Genomic DNA, 15,023 nt, shown 5'->3' with positions numbered 1-15,023 from the left:
CTACCAAATAAAATAATACTATAGACTAAAACACGGGGTGTCAAACTCCTTCCATGGAGGGCCTGGTGTCTGCAGGGTGTTTGGTTTGTCCTTTCAACGAAGACCTGGACAACCAGGTGAGGAGAGTTCCTTACTGAGACCTAGACAACCAGGTGAGGGGAGTTCCTTACTGAGACCTAGATAACCAGGTGAGGGGAGTTCCTTACTGAGACCTAGACAACCAGGTGAGGAGAGTTCCTTACTGAGACCTAGACAACCAGGTGAGGAGAGTTCCTTACTGAGACCTAGACAACCAGGTGAGGGGAGTTCCTTACTGAGACCTAGACAACCAGGTGAGGAGAGTTCCTTACTGAGACCTGGACAACCAGGTGAGGGGAGTTCCTTACTGAGACCTAGACGACCAGGTGAGGGGAGTTCCTTACTGAGACCTAGACAACCAGGTGAGGAGAGTTCCTTACTGAGACCTAGACAACCAGGTGAGGGGAGTTCCTTACTGAGACCTAGACAACCAGGTGAGGGGAGTTCCTTACTGAGACCTAGACAACCAGGTGAGGGGAGTTCCTTACTGAGACCTAGACAACCAGGTGAGGAGAGTTCCTTACTGAGACCTGGACAACCAGGTGAGGGGAGTTCCTTACTGAGACCTAGACAACCAGGTGAGGGGAGTTCCTTACTGAGACCTAGACAACCAGGTGAGGGGAGTTCCTTACTGAGACCTAGACAACCAGGTGAGGGGAGTTCCTTACTGAGACCTGGACAACCAGGTGAGGGGATTTCCTTACTGAGACCTAGACAACCAGGTGAGGGGAGTTCCTTACTGAGACCTAGACGACCAGGTGAGGAGAGTTCCTTACTGAGACCTAGACAACCAGGTGAGAGGAGGTCCTTACTGAGACCTAGACAACCAGGTGAGAGGAGGTCCTTACTGAGACCTAGACAACCAGGTGAGAGGAGGTCCTTACTGAGACCTAGACAACCAGGTGAGGGGAGTTCCTTTATTAATTAGTGACCTTAATTAATCAATCAAGTACTAGGGAGGACACTTGGCCCTCTGTGGAATGAGTTTGACACGTGGCCTAAAATGGAATAAGTTCACCTAAATATATTAAAGGTATTTATGAAGGAGTGTTGTTCAAAACCCCATGGAAAATGTACTTAACCAGAAATAAACTCCTTACATACGTCTTATAAATGTTCTATGTTGAATGGGGTAATTCGTGGCACTATTTAACAACAAAAAGCAATTAACTCTGTTTTGTTGGATTCAAAGTTCCTCGGATCACAAGGTTGACGTTTTCCCCTCCGTTGCTTTTCTTCTGCTGACAGCCTGATTGACCCCAGGAGGTGTGTGACCAGGAACTCGCCAAAGCTATATCCTACTGTACACATCTTCCATCACTCTCTCCACAAAGCTAGAAATTGTGAAATGTCCAGCGGTAGAGCGGAGAAACCTTTACCAGATATTCCTGAAGAGGATGGTAGTAGAGATGATGAGAAGGGCTTTGGAAATGTTTTTGCTGAACTTGAATCAGTGGACTTGTCCCTGGGAACCACCTTAAGGTACTTTCAATTTAATCCAAATATGGAAAAAAGGGAAAAACTATTGTAACAGATTCATTAGTCAAATGTGAGACATTTTCATCTATTCATAATAGCTAATTGTGATGACAATCAATTCGTTTTATTCTCACCAGGAAACAATTATCTGTACAAATAGCTACGGTACTTTTGTAATTTAACAATAGCAGTGCAGTTTTAAATGAAATGTATCATGGACAGAATACTATTTGGTGGTGGTGCTCATTCTGTTACTACTAATAGCAATTTATAAATAGGGACTATTCATTCATAGATCCCCCTCTACTGATCTAAGGTCAGTTAAGTGATTAATAAATCGGATTTTACACTGATGGGTAGGGTTATTAGCAGGGTAAACATCTGCCTAGCTCAAGGCTGTCACTACAACATCACACACAGGTAACGTTACGCCCTTTATCGACCGAGTCCGGTACTTTCCCGTTCCCCCATCCCGTTTCCCCGCAGTGTCACTGTCACCGCTTGCCACTGTGATGATGACCAGCAACATGGCGGAAAATGAATCCGTGGAGTGTATAACCGAGCACGAACGTATTTTACAAGAAATTGAAAGCACCGACACCGCTTGTGTCGGTCCGACACTTCGGTACGGAAATATATATTTTAAAGAAAATGTATTTTATTATCTTATCGTTTGGTGGTGAAGTAGAACAGTACATTGAAAGACCTGTTAGCATCGAATTCCAAGCCAGCTAACGTCAGTTAGCTACATATCTTCCAGACCGTTGTTCCTATGCTACTGTGAGAAGGGTTAGCTAGCTTTAGACATACCGCTGTTTACACGGCAAGCATCATGTTCATATGTCATGTGTTATAACGTTTTATATGATGCTTGTAATGTCATTTAGGGTGACATGTCACAACTGTAAATATCAATAAGTGGGTGTGGCTCGTTATGTCCAAGGTTGTTAGCTAGCTTGTTGGGCCAGGTATCAGGTTAGCTAACTAGCTAGTTGGGCAGCTATCAGGTTAGCTAACTAGCTAGTTGGGCAGTTATCAGGTTAGCTAACTAGCTAGTTGGGCAGTTATCAGGTTAGCTAACTAGCTAGTTGGCCAGCTATCAGGTTAACTAATTAGCTAGTTGCATTAGCAGGCCACTAACTAGCTAGTTTGGGCAGCTATCAGGTTAGCTAACTAGCTAGTTGCATTAGCAGGCTACTAACTAGCTAATTGGCCAGCTATCAGGTTAGCTAACTAGCTAGTTGCATTAGCAGGCCACTAACTAGGTAGTTTGGGCAGCTATCAGGTTAGCTAACTAGCTAGTTGGCCAGCTATCAGGTTAGCTAACTAGCTAGTTGCATTAGCAGGCTACTAACTGGCTTCATTTGATAATACGGACTCTTGTTTATATCAATGTGATCTTTAAACGTCACCGCCGTTGTCAGGTTACTGTATAGTTAGCTTGGTAAATAGCTAGCAAACAAACTGGGCCACGTATTACTCACATAACTATCCTTACAGCCGTAGCTAAATGTATCATTAACTAGCTAAGTGGCTAGTTAACGTTACAGCCATAGTTATATTTATCATTAGCTAAGTAGCTAGCTAACGTTACAGCCATAGTAATATTTATCATTAGCTAAGTAGCCAGCCAACGTTACAGCCATAGCTATATTTATCATTAGCTAAGTAGCTAGGTAACGTTACAGCCATAGCTATATTTATCATTTGCTATGCTACCTAGCTAACGTTAGCTTGCAATCCATAATGCAATCAGTCATCGGCTAGCTGTCTATTCAGCAGAAAAGGATCCTAATATAGTTAGCTACTAGTTAGCCATGACTAACTAGATACTCTACATCAAAAACAACTGGGGCCAAATACAGTGTATTGTAGCATGGGTGGATTTGAATGAATGAACTAGATACTCTACATCAAAAAACAGCTGGGGCCAAATACAGTGTATTGTAGCATGGGTGGATTTGAATGAATGACGCCACTCCAGCCCTATCCCCTCCAGAACAGAAATAAAGCCCTGGTAGCAGCATACCAGCCAACCAGAAGGGAAAGTGGTGTGTTATAGACCAATAAGGAGCCTAACTTTAATCCGTATAGTCCAAGGACCATACACGTTCTGTTTTAAAGGATAATTGGTTCTGGAAGCCAAAACAAGCCAAATACTTTCATCTAAAGGTGAATTGATTCTCAAATTGTGGTATTGTTCTAGAAACATACATTTCTCTACTTTCATATCACATCAAAAATCATTTCACAAACTGGTTTTAACACAGTTGCAGTCGACAGTATTTGTCAGTGATAACACATTTGTGAGGTCCGTGTCTTCCGTGTACACACAGGTGTTAGGAGAAGCAGATAGCTTATTAGTACAGGTAGTCGACTCTGTTTTCCGTAAGCGCTGTAACATGGGCTGTAACATGGAGATATGACTGTGTGGGAACCCTAACCCTAATAAAGGTGTTTATGAATTTAACCTTTTTATTTTTTTATTATTATTATTTCTTCCAGATGTGGATAGTCCTTATGCTTCCAAAACCGTACTGCAAGTGATACGTTCAGCCTGAGAGTCGGGGCTCTTTGCAAAACTCCCCCGTACAGAAAACTCTTATGTCATGTAATGGAACTGAGAGTCATAATCAAGGGCTTGGCCTGTTATGGCCTGTTATAGCCTGTTATGGCCTGTTATGGCCTGTTATCGCCTAACAGGCCTGTTATGACCTGTTATGGCCTGTTAAGGCCTCTTATGACCTGTTATAGCCTAACAGGCCTGTTATGACCTGGGGCCACTTATCTATCTACTCTGTCATTGCTGCTTCTGTCAAAATGATGACAGGTATGTTTCCTTGTTCAGCCAGTTTCAGCCTGGATATTGTATTGTCTCTGAGCCATAGAGGTTAGGCTACTTCCTTGTTGCGTGTCAGTTTAGTGTTAACACCAGTCATAATACATCATTTTAGAGTAGGTTCATCATAGCATTGGGAACTTAACATTCCAGCTTTAGACCTACACTGTGCAATACATTGAGTTAACCAGGAAGTCATTTCACTGTACTTGTTGTACATGTGACATTACAACAGGAAACATTGCAGTAGTGCCTAAAAGTGTGTTAATGATTTTCAGTTCAAAGGGCAAACAAGGTGTGTTCATATCGTTAGGAAGTTAACCTTCAGTCTTCCTCTTATTGAAGTGTGTGTGTGTGTGTGTGTGTGTGTGTGTGTGTGTGTGTGTGTGTGTGTGTGTGTGTGTGTGTGTGTGTGTGTGTGTGTGTGTGTGTGTGTGTCTGTGTGTGTTGTGTCCAGTGCCGACAACTTCAAGGCTCATTGTTTTGTCCATCCTGCCAGTCGTCTGTTTGAATCGGTCAGTCGTCCTTTGGTTTATCAGACTTCCTCAGCCCATTCTGATCTGCTTTCCAAATGACCCCGGATGCAGTGCACAAGGACCCATAGGGCTCCGGTCTAAAGTAGTGCACTATGTAGGGAATAGGGCTCTGGTCTAAAGTAGTGCACTATGTAGGGAATAAGGCTCTGGTCTAAAGTAGTGCACTATGTAGGGAATAGGGCTCTGGTCTAAAGTAGTGCACTAGGACCCATAGGGCTCTGGTCTAAAGTAGTGCACTATGTAAGGAATAGGGCTCTGGTCTAAAGTAGTGCACTATGTAGGGAATAGGGCCCTGGTCTAATGTAGTGCACTATGTAGGGAATAGGGTGCCATGTTGGACTCAACCTCTGGGCCTACAGATTGGGTTGTTATTGTTGGCTCTTTCAACACGAGTTGCCCCTTTACCGCAACTGACAGGTGCCGGGGCTGGACTGTGGTTCTTGGGGGCTGGACTGTGGCGCTTGGGGGGCTGGACTGTGGCGCTTGGGGGGCTGGACTGTGGCGCCTGGGGGCTGGACTGTGGCGCTGGCAGGGTGCGTGGGGGCTGGACTGTGATGCTGGCAGGGTGGGGGCTGGACTGTGACGCTGGCAGGGTGGGTGGGGGCTGGACTGTGATGCTGGCAGGGTGGGTGGGGGCTGGACTGTGGGGCTGGCAGGGTGGCAGGGTGAGTGGGGGCTGGACTGTGATGCTGGCAGGGTGGGGGCTGGACTGTGGGGCTGGCAGGGTGGCAGGTTGGGTGGGGGCTGGACTGTGGGGCTGGCAGGGTGGGTGGGGGCTGGACTGTGGGGCTGGCAGGGTGGCAGGTTGGGTGGGGGCTGGACTGTGGGGCTGGCAGGGTGGGTGGGGGCTGGACTGTGGGGCTGGCAGGGTGGCAGGGTGGCAGGGTGGGTGGGGACTGGACTGTGATGCTGGCAGGGTGGGTGGGGGCTGGACTGTGATGCTGGCAGGGTGGGGGCTGGACTGTGGGGCTGGCAGGGTGGGTGGCAGGGTGGCAGGGTGGGTGGGGGCTGGACTGTGGGGCTGGCAGGGTGGGTGGGGGCTGGACTGTGGGGCTGGCAGGGTGGCAGGGTGGGTGGCATAGACATGAAAACCAGTAGATGGTGATAGCTCTGATGTCATCCACGTGTTCCTATGGAAAACTCCCGATGGTGCATGAAGCCAGAAGTATTTGAATTTGAAGCACGCCATATTGCAGAATAGCACCAAAAAATCGCTAAGGATCATGGTCGATGTAGTTGTTTTCATCCTACCTGAGAGAGTCAACCGGGAGCCTCCTCGTATCCTGCCGGCCTGTGATTTAGTCTGTATCATCACGTGGTCCTGTGTGAAGGCAACTATCAGAATGGATCACTATTTAAATAGATATGTAGCAGTTAGAATGGATCACTATTTAATTAGATATGTAGCAGTTAGAATGGATCACTATTTAATTAGATATGTAGCAGTTAGATAGGATCACTATTTAATTAGATATGTAGCAGTTAGAATGGATCACTATTTAAATAGATATGTAGCAGTTAGAATGGATCACTATTTAATTAGATATGTAGCAGTTAGAATGGGTCACTATTTAATTAGATATGTAGCAGTTAGAATGGATCACTATTTAATTAGATATGTAGCAGTTAGAATGGATCACTATTTAATTAGATATGTAGCAGTTAGAATGGGTCACTATTTAATTAGTTATGTAGCAGATCACTGTTTACATGTCTGTTTGTAGCCAACTTTAAAATAATTGATCACGGGGACCGAAATTGATCATAATAAACACATTTTAGAGCCCAAAACAAACGTCATTGTATTATTTTGGGTAATTCTGGCGGTTTTGTAATTTGCATAGGCTTTCTAGGGCAGACCGGTCTGTTTTTGTTTGTAGAGGACGATTACAGGCCTTTCCATCTAAATCAGATTGTGTCACATGCTTGGTAAACAACAGGTGTAGACTAACAGTGAAATGCTGACTGACTGGTCCTTCCCAACAACGCAGAGAGAAAGACCATAGAGAAATAATAGAACAGTTTTATAATAAAAGTCATAAGCAATACAAAATGAGTAACGACAACTTGGCTATAGATACAGGGTACCAGTACCAAGTCCGCGTGCAGGGGTACGAGGTAATAACATGGCTATAGATACAGGGTAGCAGTACCAAGTCCGTGTGCAGGGGTACGAGGTAATAACTTGGCTATATAGAAAGGGGGTGGATACCTAGTCAGTTTTACAACTGAATGCCTTCAACTGAAATGAGTCTTCCGCATTTAACCCAACCCCATCAGAGAAGTGGTGGAGGGCTGCCATAATCATCATCCAGTGGGTTAACTACTTTGCTCACGGGCAGAACAACAGATTTTTACCTTGTCAGCTTGGGATTCGATTCAGCCACCTTTGGGTTACTTGCCCAACGCTCTAACCACTAGGCTACCTGTACCAGTACCAAGTCCATGTGCAGGGCTACAGGTAATTGCAGTAGATACGTGAATAAGCAACAGGATAGATCATGAACCTCTCTAGGGTAGGTGGCACCAAATCGTCCCACCTACGTAACAGCCAGTGTAATCCCGTGGCGCGTTATTCAAAAACCTCAAAAATGCAAAAACTTCAATTGTTCAAACATATGACTATTTTACACCATTTTAAAGACAAGACTCTCATTAATCTAACCACACTATCCGATTTCAAAAAGGCTTTACAACGAAAGCAAAACATTAGATTATGTCAGCAGAGTACCCAGCCAGAAATAATCAGACACCCATTTTTCAAGCTAGCATATAATGTCACATACACCCAAACCACAGCTAAATGCAGCACTAACTTTGATGATCACTTTGATCAGCACTTTGATGATCTTCATCAGATGACAACCCTAGGACATTATGTTATACAATACATGCATGTTTTGTTCAATCAAGTTCATATTTATATCAAAAAACAGCTTTTTACATTAGCATGTGACTAGCATGTGACTAGCATTCCCACCGAACACTGCCGGTGAATTTACTAAATTACTCACGATAAACGTTCACAAAAAGCATAACAATTATTTTAAGAATTATAGATACAGAACTCCTCTATGCACTCGATATGTCCGATTTTAAAATAGCTTTTCGGTGAAAGCACATTTTGCAATATTCTCAGTAGATAGCCCGGCATCACAGGGCTAGCTATTTAGACACCCAGCAAGTTTAGCACTCACCAAAGTCAGATTTACTATAGGTAATTTGTTATTACCTTTGCTGTCTTCGTCAGAATACACTCCCAGGACTTCTACTTCAATAACAAATGTTGGTTTGGTTCAAAATAATCCATAGTTATATCCAAACAGCGGCATTTTGTTCGTGCGTTCAAGACACTATCCGAAAGGGTAAATAAGGGTGACGAGCATGGCGCAATTCGTGACAGAAAAATTCTAAATATTCCATTACCGTACTTCGAAGCATGTCAACCGCTGTTTAAAATCAATTTTTATGCCATTTTTCTCATAAAAAAAGCGATAATATTCCGATTGGGAATCTGCGTTTAGGTAAACAGACGAAAGAAAATAAAGCATTCGGTCGACTCGGGCACGCGCCTAAGCCCATAGTACTCTGATCGGCCACTTGCCAAACGCGATAGTGTTTCAGCCAGAGGCTGCCTCGATATCGTTCAGCTTTTTCCCGAGCTCTGAGAGCCTATGGGAGCCGTAGGAAGTGTCATGTTATTGCAAAGATCCTCAGTCTTCAATAAAAAGACCCAAGATGAAACACAACTTGTCAGACAGGCCACTTCCTACATGGAATCTTCTCAGGTTTTGGCCTGCCATTTGAGTTCTGTTATACTCACAGACACCATTCAAACAGTTTTAGAAACTTTGGGGTGTTTTCTATCCAAAGCCAATAATTATATGCATATTCTAGTTACTGGGCAGGAGTAGTAACCAGATTAAATCGGGTACGTTTTTTATCCGGCCGTGTCAATACTGCCCCCTAGCCCTAACAGGTTAACAATTTCAGCAGTGTATGTGATGAGTCAAACATATCCTAGCTTCTGGGCCTGAGTAACAGACAGTTTACTTTGGGCACGCATTTCATCCGGACGTCAAAATACTGCCCCCTACCCAAGAGAGGTTAACTATTGAACTAACTATTTAGCGGTCTTATGGTTTGGGGACAAGCTGTTCACCGTCCTATTGGTTCTAGACTTGGTGCATTGGTAACCCTTGCCATGAGGTAGCAGAAAGAAGCCAATTTTTAGGGCCTGCCTCTGACACCGCCTGGTATAGAGTTCCTGGATGGCAGGGAGCTCGTCCCCAGTGACGTACTGGGCGGTACGCACTACCCTCTGCGGTCGGATGCCAAGCAGTTGCTATACCAGGCGGTGATGCAGCCAGTCGAGATGCTCTCGATGGTGTAGCTGTAGAACGTTTTGAGGATCTGAGGGCCCACGCCAAATCTTTTCTAACTCCTGAGAGGGAAGAGGCGTTGTCGTGGTGCTGAAGGGGCGGGACGTGGTGATGCTGAAGGGGCGGGACGTGGTGGTGCTGAAGGGGCGGGACGTGGTGGTGCTGAAGGGGCGGGACGTGGTGGTGCTGAAGGGGCGGGCCGTGGTGGTGCTGAAGGGGCGGGCCGTGGTGGTGCTGAAGGGGCGGGTCGTGGTGGTGCTGAAGGGGCGGGACGTGGTGGTGCTGAAGGGGCGGGACGTGGTGGTGGTGCTGAAGGGGCGGGACGTGGTGGTGCTGCTGAAGGGGCGCGTCGTGGTGGTGCTGAAGGGGCGCGTCGTGGTGGTGCTGAAGGGGCGCGTCGTGTCGTTGTTGAAGGGGCGCGTCGTGTCGTGCTGTTGAAGGGGCGCGTCGTGTCGTTGCTGAAGGGGCGCGTCGTGTCGTTGCTGAAGAGGCGCGTCGTGTCGTTGCTGAAGGGGCGCGTCGTGCCGTTGAAGGGGCGCGTCGTGTCGTGCCGTTGAAGGGGCGCGTCGTGTCGTGCCGTTGAAGGGGCGCGTCGTGTCGTGCTGTTGAAGGGGCGGGTCGTGCCGTTGAAGGGGAGGGTCGTGCCGTTGAAGGGGAGGGTCGTGCCGTTGAAGGGGCGGGTCGTGTCGTGCCGTTGAAGGGGCGCGTCGTGTTGTTGAAGGGGAGGGTCGTGGTGTTGTTGAAGGGGCGGGTCATGGTGCCGTTGAAGGGACGCGTCGTGCTGTTGAAGGGGAGGGTCGTGGTGCCGTTGAAGGTGATCAGCAGCGTTCCTGGGTGAACCACACCCTACCTACAGGTAGGTTTTGAACAGTAGTCCTCTCACCTCATTGCAGGTAGTTTGTGTTTCCCGTAGCTCTGCTCTCATATCGGGGTAGATGCTGACCCTCTGTCCCTGGTACTGCAGTGTTCCCATCTCTCCTGCGAGGCAAAGAATAATTCATTTTGCCTCAAAGCTATGTAGCCGTGTTATCATACACCGGTTTCCATTTGTCGTTGGTCCGGTGCGATGAGGAATGTTTACCAGAGAGGGAAGGACCAAGCTTCTCTTGACCAATAAGTTGTCGATTTATTATTATTATTATTTTTTACCAGCTTCGATTCCATGATCCAATTAAATGATTCTCAAATTACATGTTTTGCTGTGGGTTTTCTAGCGTTTTTTTCCCCCTCCAACAGCTTATTCACCGTTTAGCGATTTATCGTCTTCTCCAGCGTTTCTCCAGTGTGTCGTGGATTTGACTCCAGCTTGGTGTCCAGAGCGAACAATGTCTGAGAACATCTTTGTAAGAGCGTTTGGGTCCGTTGGAGTGCTGCATGTTGTTATGTGTATATATATGGCATCTACGTGTACTTTGACGTTTGTACCCAAACACAACTTTTTTCTTTATTTTTTAAGTGAAGCCAACACCGTTTCAATTCGTGTTTTTGAAAAGAAATAACGACAGATTTGTGGTGGATAAAGTCTTTAATTTGAGGGAATTCTATGACCCGAACTAAAGCTTGTTCACTGGAAGTCAGTTCTTCAGCGAATGACCATTTTTCCTAATGGAACGAGTCAAATGTTATTTTTTTGTGTGAATCAAGATCAGGACATCGATGCAGGATTCTGGAGCCTAATTTATAAAAAAAAACATTTAGTTTGTCGATAACTTGGACAGACTGTTGCTAATGGGCGTCATGCTCTTGTCACAACGGCCCCTTTTTTTCTCTCACAAATCACAGTTGGCTCGCAGTTAGGAGCCAAGGTTATATCTGGGTTAGTCAGTGCAAGGTGCTCCACAGCGCCTTCATTTCCATTCGTATTAGTTATTCCCAGATTTTTTTATTTTGTTGTTGTTGCTTCTCCTGGCTCATTGATGTCAGTGACGGAGCGGTTGGTTTGTCTCGCTGTCGTGCACAGCCAGTGTCCCGGGGAGTGGAGTTGGGGGGGGTTTGAGCACAATGGTGCCAGGCTGGGTGTTCTGTGTCTCACCCTCTTCAATCTGCAGGCCAGAGGAAGCCTGAGTTCTTTCCCCTCTCCCCCCTTATGCTCTAGCTCTTCCCTCTGCCCCACAGGAAGCACCTGCAGCCTGGCTCTCTCTCTCTCTCTCTCTCTCTCTCTCTCTAACCGCCACAGCCAATCAGGATATCACTGCATGACAGGGGGAGGGGGGGAGGCGCCCAAAACGTTTGAAAGATGGACTGTTTTCCCGAGGCTGTTTTGGGGGTTGAAACGAGCTGTCGTCGTCCTCCTGCATTGTGACCAGAGGAAAACATCTGTCCCCATCGAACGTTTTATCACCTGGCACAAGTTCACTCTTTTGTTTCAGCCTCATGTTGATTAGTGAGAATGAATATAGAAAGGTAGTATAATGAGGTTAAACTGCTCTTGGACAAGGTCATAGGGAAGTAGCATGGACGGGGTCACGCTGTTCTGTGTAAAGAGCAACAAATCAGCACTTCTCTAACAGTAGGGACCTAGAAAGTCTGTCTGTCAGTAGGGCCCTAGAAAGTCTGTATATCAGTAGGGCCCTAGAAAGTCTGTTTATCAGTAGGGCCCTAGAAAGTCTGTTTATCAGTAGGGCCCTAGAAAGTCTGTCTTATCAGTAGGGCCCTAGAAAGTCTGTCTTATCAGTAGGGCCCTAGAAAGTCTGTCTGTCAGTAGGGCCCTAGAAAGTCTGTCTATCAGTAGGGCCCTAGAAAGTCTGTCTGTCATTAGGGCCCTAGAAAGTCTGTCTATCAGTAGGGCCCTAGAAAGTCTGTCTTATCAGTAGGGCCCTAGTCCACACATTAAAACACAATTCAACAATATTCAAAAATGTATTGCACTTTAGTAGGTAATCAACTAAATGTATTGAACTTTAGTAGGTAATCAACTAAATGTATTGAACTTTAGTAGGTAATCAATTAAATGTATTGAACTTTAGTAGGTAATCAACTAAATGTATTGAACTTTAGTAGGTAATCAACTAAATGTATTGAACTTTAGTAGGTAATCAACTAAATGTATTGAACTTTCGTAGGTAATCAACTAAATGTATTGAACTTTAGTTGGTAATCAACTAAATGTATTGAACTTTAGTAGGTAATCAACTAAATGTATTGAACTTACTTGAACATTTGTATAATTTCACCAAGTTAATCAAATACCACATGACCAAAATGCATCAGTGATTCTTATTTTCCAACAACTTTCTGAAACGGTACAGGTGTGTGTGTGTGTGTGTGTGTGTGTGTGTGTGTGTGTGTGTGTGTGTGGCCGTCTACACTTTTGTGGAGCCATTAGCAATGATGCTAATGATAACCTTCTGGGAGAGATGGATATGCTCCCCCCCTCTAAAAAAAAAACCTTCTAAATTAAATATTAACTACAAAGTAGCCTGGCTGAACGATATCATGGTTATTTGCATTAATCCAGTGGCCATTTGTTTTGCAAACTCACGTGAGCGCCGCAGAAACATAGCTCACCAAACGGTCTGGCTGGTGCGCACTTCAATTGAAGGGACATTACACCCCAAAATGTACATTTCTTCATTTTTTTTTTTTTTTTTTTGAACAGACCTCAAAAGTGGGTTAAGTATTGTTGTAAGACTTGGAAGATCCAATTCTGTTTTTGTTGGGGGTTTTTTAAAGTGTGATTTAAAAAAAAAAGCGAAACCCTGAAGGAAATTAAAAACGTAAACAGACAAATCAACTGATTTTGTAGGCGCTATATATATATATATATATATATATATATACACTGCTCAAAAAAATAAAGGGAACACTTAAACAACACAATGTAACTCCAAGTCAATCACACTTCTGTGAAATCAAACTGTCCACTTAGGAAGCAACACTGATTGACAATACATTTCACATGCTGTTGTGCAAATGGAATAGACAACAGGTGGAAATTATAGGCAATTAGCAAGACACCCCCAATAAAGGAGTGGTTCTGCAGGTGGTAACCACTTCTCAGTTCCTATGCTTCCTGGCTGATGTTTTGGTCACTTTTGAATGCTGGCGGTGCTTTCACTCTAGTGGTAGCATGAGACGGAGTCTACAACCCACACAAATGGCTCAGGTAGTGCAGCTCATCCAGGATGGCACATCAATGTGGCAAGAAGGTTTGCTGTATCTGTCAGCGTAGTGTCCAGAGCATGGAGGCGCTACCAGGAGACAGGCCAGTACATCAGGAGACGTGGAGGAGGCCGTAGGAGGGCAACAACCCGCTACCTCCGCTTTTGTGCAAGGAGTAGCAGGAGAAGCACTGCCAGAGCCCTGCAAAATGACCTCCAGCAGGCCACAAATGTGCATGTGTCTGCTCAAACGGTCAGAAACAGACTCCATGAGGGTGGTATGAGGGCCCGACGTCCACAGGTGGGGGTTGTGCTTACAGCCCAACACCGTGCAGGACGTTTGGCATTTGCTAGAGAACACCAAGATTGGCAAATTCGCCACTGGCGCCCTGTGCTCTTCACAGATGAAAGCAGGTTCACACTGAGCACGTGACAGACGTGACAGAGTCTGGAGACGCCGTGGAGAACGTTCTGCTGCCTGCAACATCCTCCAGCATGACCGGATTGGCGATGGGTCAGTCATGGTGTGGGGTGGCATTTCTTTGGGGGGCCGCACAGCCCTCCATGTGCTCGCCAGAGGTAGCCTGACTGCCATTAGGTACCGAGATGAGATCCTCAGAACCCTTGTGAGACCATATGCTGGTGCAGTTGGCCCTGGGTTCCTCCTAATGCAAGACAATGGTAGACCTCATGTGGCTGGAGTGTGTCAGCAGTTCCTGCAAGAGGAAGGCATTGATGCTATGGACTGGCCCGCCCGTTCCCCAGACCTGAATCCAATTGAGCACATCATGTCTCGCTCCATCCACCAACGCCACGTTGCACCACAGACTGTCCAGGAGTTGGCGGATGCTTTAGTCCAGGTCTGGGAGGAGATCCCTCAGGAGACCATCCGCCACCTCATCAGGAGCATGCCCAGGCGTTGTAGGGAGGTCATACAGGCACGTGGAGGCCACACACACTACTGAGCCTCATTTTGACTTGTTTTAAGGACATTACATCAAAGTTGGATCAGCCTGTAGTGTGGTTTTCCACTTTAATTTTGAGTGTGACTCCAAATCCAGACCTCCATGGGTTGATAAATTGGATTTCCATTGATTATTTTTGTGTGATTTTGTTGTCAGCACATTCAACTATGTAAAGAAAAAAGTATTTAATAAGATTATTTCTTTCATTCAGATCTAGGATGTGTTGTTTAAGTGTTCCCTTTATTTTTTTGAGCAGTATATATCAGTGATCTCTCTTTGCTTCTTTTAGTTATTTCACAAACACGTGAGGTTTGCTGTTGTACCACACCCTGTGTTCGTGTTCATTTCCTTCCCAAGCATCACTGATTTTACACAGCAATGGTTTCATGTTCTCTTCTACTTTCTAACACAGGAGATGTGTGGCTCATTCCGGGGAACGAGACAAACTGGCTAAATTGTGATCTGGGTGGGGTGTGTGTTCAAGGGATCTGCATGGTTATTAGAATATCAAAATATCCCAAACAGACGTTTTAAATATTCTAATACTTGTGAGACTATTTTTAAAAACACAGGCTTTTTCTAAATGGGGAAAAATAATAATTATGCGGCATTGTTGCATAGAAGGAGATATCATGACATTTCAA

At 45.5% G+C, this 15,023-nt stretch overlaps 1 protein-coding gene across 6 annotated transcripts in view; it reads left to right on the top strand.

Annotated features, from left to right (window-relative positions):
- Window positions 1-1,301: 1,301 nt before the first annotated feature.
- Window positions 1,302-15,023, top strand: part of LOC106563898 (exocyst complex component 6) — a 205,734-nt gene continuing 192,012 nt past the window's right edge. For 4 of the 6 annotated variants that reach the window (XM_045714203.1, XM_045714202.1, XM_045714200.1 and 1 more), the window contains exon 1: window positions 1,302-1,560. In XM_045714203.1, coding sequence (XP_045570159.1) covers window positions 1,427-1,560 — 134 coding nt within the window. In that variant the 5' untranslated portion in view covers window positions 1,302-1,426. Of the gene's footprint in view, window positions 1,561-1,928; window positions 2,183-15,023 lie in introns of those variants that run through there. The other 2 variants (XM_045714204.1, XM_045714201.1) reach the window with 1 other exon arrangement.

The sequence above is a fragment of the Salmo salar genome, unplaced genomic scaffold (genome assembly GCF_905237065.1).
Source record: "Salmo salar unplaced genomic scaffold, Ssal_v3.1, whole genome shotgun sequence".
Taxonomy (NCBI): domain Eukaryota; kingdom Metazoa; phylum Chordata; class Actinopteri; order Salmoniformes; family Salmonidae; genus Salmo; species Salmo salar.
This window is presented reverse-complemented; position numbering and strand designations above follow the sequence as displayed.